This window comes from Vulpes vulpes, chromosome 3 (assembly GCF_048418805.1).
Source record: "Vulpes vulpes isolate BD-2025 chromosome 3, VulVul3, whole genome shotgun sequence".
NCBI classification, from domain to species: Eukaryota; Metazoa; Chordata; class Mammalia; order Carnivora; family Canidae; genus Vulpes; species Vulpes vulpes.
Window position 1 is genome coordinate 6,510,294 of NC_132782.1, and position 8,226 is coordinate 6,518,519.

At 48.7% G+C, this 8,226-nt stretch overlaps 1 protein-coding gene across 2 annotated transcripts in view; it reads right to left on the reverse strand.

The window, feature by feature from the left end:
- The window catches only part of LY75 (lymphocyte antigen 75), a 127,910-nt gene extending 119,952 nt beyond the window's left edge, over window positions 1-7,958 (reverse strand). For both annotated transcript variants that reach the window (XM_072751690.1, XM_072751689.1), the window contains exons 1-2: window positions 7,796-7,958; window positions 931-1,302 (exon numbers count right to left, since the gene is read on the reverse strand). In XM_072751690.1, the coding sequence (XP_072607791.1) occupies window positions 931-1,302; window positions 7,796-7,889 (466 nt within the window). In that variant the 5' untranslated portion in view covers window positions 7,890-7,958. The remainder of the gene's footprint in view (window positions 1-930; window positions 1,303-7,795) is intronic.
- Between the last annotated feature and the right edge of the window lie 268 nt (window positions 7,959-8,226).

The following is an 8,226-nucleotide window of genomic DNA, read 5'->3' on the forward strand; positions in this document are numbered from 1 at the left end:
ATACAAAATACGTGTTAACCAACTGTTTACGTTGTCAGTAAGCCTTCTAGTTAACAGTAGGCTATTAGTAGTTAGCTTTTGGGTGAGTACCCCTAACTTCCATATTGTTCAAGGGCCAATTGTATTTATTTTTTGAAAGCAATTGAAAGCAACTGTATTTATTTTTGAAAGCAAAGTCCACTCTTAAAATCATAAACACAAACATCAAAGTGTGACAGCCATGCCAAAAATAAAAATAAACTCACATGAGGTCTTAAAGTTTTTCCATTACATAAACATCTGTAGGCAAGGAGAGAGATACATTTCCTTTATTTTTTTCCTTTTTTGTTTTTAAAGATTTTGTTTATTTATTCATGAGAGACAGAGAGAGAGAGAGAGAGAGAGAGAGAGAGGCAGAGACAGAGGCAGAGAGAGAAGCAGGCTCCCTTTGGGGAGGCGGACGTGGGACTCGATCCCAGGTCCCCAGGATCAGGCCCTGGGCTAAAGGTGGCACCAAACTGCTGAGCCACCTGGGCTGCCCTTTTTTTTTTCTTTTTAACCTTAGAATAGGTTTGATTTCTTTAGGTCATTTGAATTTCATTTTGTATGAAGGATTTCCTGTTACTCTAATGTTTCCTTTCTTTTGCAGTTCAGAATGTAATCATAGGAAATACATATGCTCATGTATCATAGAGATTTCAAACCCCAGGTTTACTACAGAGTGACTGTGTGATCTCTGACAAGGCACCTAATCCCTTCTAGCCTTACCTGTAAAAGGGGAAAACTAGCACCGATCTCACATAGGTAGCTCAATGTTAATGCTCAGTGCCCGGAATTGAATGCTAGCTCCCTTACCAATGCATGACTTTATTTGTAATCAATTGTTCATGTTTAATGTCACATTAACCAAACACAACAGCAAATGATTTAAAGTCCCTCTCCAATACTCACCACGGTAAGGCTGGTCACAGAGGTTTTCCTCTGTGCCTCCTTTCTTCCAGACATCAGATGAATTTGTACTTGCTATAGCATGTCCATTCTTCAGAGCCAGTCGGTACTGGGCAGCTCCATACAGAGAGTGGTGCTCACATTTCCACCACAGTGAGGCATTGGAGTTACAACTAAACATTCTCAAGGAAATTGTGGGTTTGGTAATACCTAGCCCAAGGCACTTCTGGGATTGCAAATGAAAGAGCCGATGCTGGGACACCCACTTCCACAACATGTCCCCACTTCCATCACAGTCCATCGCTACTATCCAGTCATTCAGTGGCTTGATACACTTGCCCGTGTTTTCACTGATGATGGTGAATGGATCATTGCCTGAGTCAAGATAGTCAAAGAAGACATTTCAGGATTTTGAACTCTGTGGTCAGTGTGCCTTTGTCCCCTGCTTGCTGATGAGAGTCTGAGCACCATTGGACTATTCCCAGCCTCCAAACTCTATCAACTGCAGTGTACTACACAAGGTCAGAGGACAGTGGTAGCCAGGGAGACAGTACAGCATGGGTTAAGAGCATGAGCCAGTCTGCCAGGGTTCATAGTCTGCCTCTGCTACTTATTACTCATGTCAATCAGGGCAAGTTATTTAACCACTATGCCTCAGTTTTCTCTTTTGTAAAATAGTACTTCATATGGTAGATGTGAGGTTCAAATGAGCTCATATACGTAAAACACTTAGAATAATATGTATATTTGTTATTGTTATTCCATGAAATATCTTCCCACACATACTTTATTTAATGATATAAAGAAGCTTTCTAGTTTTCATCTGCCTTAGACAGGTGGTCTAAGGTCAATGAAAAATATTGAGAACCTATTCAGGGCTGCAGTTCTGCTTTGCTTATACTTTAGCTACTATGACAGGGTAAATTATTACATGGCATTAACTTGTCTCAGAGGAGATGGGGAAACTTCTGAGGGGGCAGAAGTAGAATAGTGGGGTAAAGGGATGAGAGGAAATGAAGGTCTGGATTTTGAGGATAGGAGGGACCCATGGTCAGCTCCACCATCATACCTTCAGGAACATGATGGGAAGTCTGTGAGGAGGGGCCCAGGGGGCTGCTGACTGTGTGGATCATGAAGGGAGGCTGAGCCTAGGCTCCAGAAATCAGCTGAGATACAGAATCCAACACCCAGAAGGTTTGCACAGTGGAAAACTCAGAAGCATCGAGTATAAGCTAGAGGCTAAAGGAGAGATCTCCCTGAATATTTCCCTGGTAGTTTCCCATGAATTAGGGAAGACTTCAGTGATGATAGAAACTGAAGTTCTGTTAACTTGGTAGAATAGGACTTCAGAATAAAATTTAATTTGGTTTTATGAAAATAAGCAATGCATTGTTTCATGCACACCTGAGCTTATGGAACAAGATTCACATGTGTTACAACAAATTACAATTGAACAATTTGGCCAGTGCTTTTAGAAAGAAAAATTTTTTGAAGTTATAGCACAAAAGTTCATGTTGGTGAGAGTAAAACAAATATTTTCGACAAATGTAAACAATCATTGTCAATGAACCAAAGGGTTCAGCAGAAGGACCTATAAAACTTTAGTTCCCAAACAGCACTTTCATTTTGATGCCAGCTTCACAAACACTGATTTTACTAACGCTAAATATCTTTTCTAATAATAATTCACAGGCTTTCAGAGTTAAAAATTCTCATACCAAGGACTTGAGGGGAAATTTCACCATATAAATAGTAACTATAAAATTAAGTCAAGTTTCAGATTGAACTTGAAATTAAAGAGAATTTTTTTGTTTTAAACAGCAGCGGCAACAACAAGAGAAACAATAGGAACAACCACAAAATCCCGTAAAACATTAAATTACTTCTGCTTTCAAATCTGTATTTTAAAATATCACACAGGGCTGCAGCTAGGTGTCTTTGTCATATCAGCTTCCATCCTTCACTCTTCTTTCTTTGACATTTCTCTGCCACTCTCTACTTTGTGGACACAATTTGGGAGGGCAGATGACAAAAAAGGAAAACATACTATCTTAGAAGATTATCACTCACAGTTTCTCCAATGTCCTTCTCCCACACATTTAATATCCACTTAGACCCATGAGGGTCTCTCAAAGTATTCTCTCTCTCCTAAACTATTCTCTCTCACTTCTCCAAAATAAATCTCGCATTCCAAAGTATCCGGAATTACTGCAGGAAATTTCCACAGGAAAGCAGGCATCCACCACCCTTGCTGGAACCTTCCCTTCCCTTGCCCTATGGTCTCATTGTTCTCTTTTCTGGAAACTCTGCTCTATGCCCCTTGGACCCAGATAGGTGAACTAGGCTAGCAGCAGCTTTGCTACCTTTGTGGTTTGAAGTTCTTAGACTTTTCAAATAGTCTTTGCAGAATTCAATAGATTAGCTACAGTTCTTAGTATAGTAGAAGCAGTGGAATAAGGATTTAGGGGTCCTAGACTGAAGACCTATCTCAGCTACCAGTTGGGGGACCTTGGGGAAGTCACTTACTATCCCGAGGGTTTTTGTATCTTCAAATCTAAGATAAAAGCAAGAAAAAAAATATATATATATATTAGATAGTACATAGTAGTAACATTGTAGCCTTCCACAAGACAACAGTTTTCCTAGCCTTGCAGGTTTTTTTTTAAAATTTTTATTTATTTATGATAGTCACAAAGAGAGAGAGAGGCAGAGACACAGGCAGAGGGAGAAGCAGACTCCATGCACCGGGAGCCCGACGTGGGACTCGATCCCGGGTCTCCAGGATCGCGCCCTGGGCCAAAGGCAGGCGCTAAACCGCTGCGCCACCCAGGGATCCCTAGCCTTGCAGGTTTTACTGGTCTTTGCTAAGTTCATTGTATATTGTTCTTGAACAGATGTCCACAACTTTATTATGCCATGCTAATGCTAGTAGCATTTTAGGTCATTTTAATCCTTTTAGTATCAGGCATGTGGACTTAGGGAACAGTGACACTTCATACTCTTTGGAAGGGAAAGAAAATTTACTCTTTCCCATTTACTATATGTTTTACTTCTGGGACACCCATAGACTTAACAAGCTTGTAGAAACTCTGAAAGTGTACAGGAGAGGTGTGGAGTAGCATGCATAAGCTATGTTAAAAAGGAGCTGCCAAACTTCTTACCTAATTGAAACATCTATGGTCATAAATACTTGCCTTATTCTAAATCTGTCTTTTAACCAAGTCTGTACAATGTTTGATATCTATAGTGGTCACTTAGCACAAATATTAATTATTGATATGATTTAAGGAAACTTGCTATTAGCCTTCATACATAATGTATGTGTATGCATTCATAAATAATACATAAGTCTTCTCATGGTGTTTCCCCATATCTTTCCTTACCCTTGGCAGAAGCTGTTCAGTCTGCCTGAGTTTTGCGACCCTATTGAGATGGTGGATTGAAGAGTGGGAAGGATTGAAAACAATTCCTTCTTAAAGAAAATGTGTTAAATAAGGGTATATAAAATATTTCAGGAATGTATTACATTTTGAAAAGTTAATTACAGAGCATGACTGCATCTTGTTCATGTTACCTCATATTGGTCCTAAATGGGAATTTCATTTTATTTTTAAAGATTTTATTTATTTATTCATGAGAGACACACACAGAGAGAAAGGCAGAGAGACAGGCAGAGGAAGAAGCAGGCTCCATGCAGGGAGCCCGACGAGGGACTCGATCCCAGGACGCCGGGATCATGCCCTGGGCTGAAGGTGGTGCTAAACTGCTGGGCCACCAGGGCTTCCCCTAAATGGGAATTTTAATGTTTACTTCCACATACAATATTTGGGCAAATCTTAAAGGCAGAGGTTGATAAAAAGAAGCATCCCTAGTAGCAAGTTTTATATGCTACGTTTTACATAAACATTCTAGTTGTGTCTGAAACGAAATATACTGAAAATGAATTTTTAGTATGCCATACCCATCAGAGGAAAACTCTCTCTTATTGCCTAATCATTAGGTAACTTTTTCTTACCTAAACCAAAGAGCCTTGCACATTCCAAAGAGAAGTTGAACAGCAACATTTTATAATCACAGACAAATGGAAAGGGAGATGAAGGCAAAGGATGAAGATTGCAGCATTTTTAGTTTTAGGGGGGAACTTCTACAGCTCCCAATGTTAAGTATTTTGTGGAGTTGCCACCATGTGTGCTGACTGTACAAGTGGAGTAGAAGAGTCAGAAGTCTGGGTTTGCCAGTTCAAAAACAGGTCTGGAAGTGACCTTGGATCCATGATAGTCTACTAGGAGTCAGAAAGTTTTGGGGTTCAGATTGGGTGGTATGGGCTGGTAAGAACCTCAGGAGTCCCAGAAGGATTGGTTTACTTCAAGCTATTAGCTCTCCAAGGAAGCAAAAAAGTAAACTAAGCAATTGGCATTTCCCCAAAGACACAGAAGAGCTCCTTCAGCAACTGAGCAACCCAGACTATCCGCACAAACCTAGCTGCATACATGTAACCGAGTACATGCCATTACCAGTATGATGAAGCTGACACACTGCCAAACAGGTTACTCAAATGGCTGGGGTTTCAAAACTCCAGCGCTTCCCCTAATGGGACCACAAGGTCTGGTCTGAGAGTACATGTAAGCTGCCCAGAGCAGCTGCTGAGGGTAAGGAAGGATGCAGGAAAACAAATACCTGCCTGGACCTTGTGCAGGGATAATGGAGTTAAGCTGGTGCTCTTTGGTTTGGGTTGATGAGAAAGGCCAGGGATTGGAGAGATTGCAAAAATTAATCCTTAATCTTGAATTCTGTAGGGGAGACAAAACAGCTAAGACTAAACCGGAAGTAGGTAGAGGGAAACCAAGACTTTGGTGACTGAAAGGTTAGTGTGTTTTGACTGTAGTTAGTCGTGGCAGTGAGGTTTTTCTCCCTGGACTGTGGGGCAGGTGGAAGAGAATTCTCACAGCCAGTGAAGGGCTTTGGGGATTCGCACCCCTCAAGCAGCGTGAATCAGGACATTATTCACTAAAACGTCCTCGATGTAGATGGGGTGATGTCACTCATACCTGGGAAGCTTCTTCCTATCACTCTCTGAGAAAAGTCTAAATCTGGCAGGAATCCACTTTAGCTGCCAGGAGAAAATCAGAGCCACAAGGAGCCTACCGTTTTCAAAGACTTCCTTGTGCATCTTTTACTTCCTCAATACAGCAAAGTTAACAGAAGAGGTAGGTGGTGATGGCTCACTGACTGCCCACTATGCAGCGCGACTAAGAAAGTCCTCTGGGGCACCTTCTGCCAAGGCAAAAAGAAAGTAAAAGCAAACCCCGGTTGCTGCGGAGGTGGGGGGGGGGGGGGATGGTGAGGCTGGCACTACCCAGAGCATCAGCGCAGAGTCTATTCCTGGTCCTGCTTCCGCAGTCAGAGGCAGGAAGGAGGTCTGCGGACAAGTGACCTGCGCTCGAACTTGCAGCCCTGGGCCTCCTGGGGGTGGGGTGGGGGGTCTGGGAGCTGATAAGCCAGTTAGAAGAAAGGATCCCTGCTCAAGGCTTTCGGGGAGGGCATCATAACGGAATTACGATCATGGTCACTTTGGAAGACATGGCTTAACCTGACTTCCTTCTGACGTGCACCTTTGGCGAACGCGGAGCAAAGTCGGGGAATCATTAATCATCCTTGGCGCTGTGGGTAGACAGTTCCTCTAGACACGCAGTGGCCCAGGTGACCAAGAGGCGAGGGAGGGGCGAGACGGGCTGGATGGGGTTTGGGGGTCCTGGGGAGCCCTTTACTCCAGGGAAGCCAGCTTTTAGAGGCGAGAGGACAAGGAAGCGGGGGGGGGGGGGGGGGGGGGGGGGGGGGGGGGACCGGCACAGAAAGGGCTGTGCGCCTTCTCTACAGTGGCCTCTTCTCCCTCAGCACGAAAAAGGCCCTGCCCTCCACGACCCCCCCAGTCCTCCACGCCTCCTCCTGCCCTCCATGTCCCCCCTCCACGCCCCCCCCGCCCTCCACGCCCCCCTGCCCTCCACGCCCCTCCGCCTCCCCCCTGCTCTCCACGCCCCCCTGCCCTCCAAACCCCCTGCCCTCCACGCCGCCCCCGCCCTCCACGTCCCCCCCCCCCGCTCTCCACCTCCCCCTGCTGTCCACGTCCCCACTCCACGCCCCCTGCTCTCCACGCCCCCCTGCCCTCCACGCCCCACCCCGCCCTCCCCGCCCTCCACGTCCCCCCCCCCGCTCTCCACCTCCCCCCTGCTCTCCACCTCCCCCCTGCTGCCCACGTCCCCCCTCCACGCCCCCCGCCCTCCACGCCCCCTCCACCTCCCCCCTGCTGCCCACGTCCCCCCTCCACGCCCCCCGCCCTCCACGCCCCCTCCACCTCCCCCCTGCTCTCCACATCCCCCCCGCCATCCACGCCCCCTCCCCTCCCCGCTCTCCCCCGCCCTCCACGCTCTCCCCCTCCCCCCCCCCCGCCCTCCACCTCCCCTCCACGGCCCCCTGCCCTCCACGCTCCCCCCCTGCCCTCCACGTCCCCCCCACCCTCCATGCCCCTCTGGCGTCCACGTCCACCCTCCACGCCCCTCCACCTCCCCCCTGCTCTCCACGTCCCTCCCGCCCTCCACGCCCCCTCCCCTCCCGCCCCCCCCGCCCTCCACGCTCTTCCCCTCCCCTCCATGCTCTCCCCCTCCCCTCCACGCCCCCCTGCACCGGAGAGCCCCGGAGCGCCTTCTCCCCGGCCCTCCCCTTCGGCTCACTCGCTGGGCTCCAGCCCCCTCCCGAGGAAAGCAGAGGGGAAGAGACCCGAAGCGCAGCCCTAACCCGGACTGCGGAAAGTCGGCGGACCCGACGACGTCGAGGGCCCTAGCGGCCGGCAGGCTGGCGCGCCCGCGGTTACCTGTGCGGCCAGAGGGCTCGGCCGGCCGGAAGCACCTGAGGAGGAGCACCAGGAGCTCCGCCGCGCGACGGAGGGTCGCCCAGCGCGTCCCCATCCCGAGCGGGTCCCCAGGCGCACGCGGCACCCACCCTCTCGCCGCCTCCGCCGGCGCTTTTGCCGCCCGCCTCCCGGGCCCGGCCCCGCCCCCTCCGCCTTCGGCCAATCAGGCGGGGCGGGGCGGGGCCTCGGGGCGGGGCCTCGGGGCGGGGCGCCCGCGAGCCGGGAGTCCGGCTCTGCTCCTGGAGGCGGGAAGCGCGCGCGGAGCGAGAGAGCCGAGTGTCGCGCAGGACCTGGCAACGCCCTGGTGGGCGGGGTGGGTGCAGTCAGGGCTGGGTCCTCGGTAGCGCACCTCCGCGTGGGAGGACGTCTTCCCTGCATGACTGCGCTGCAAG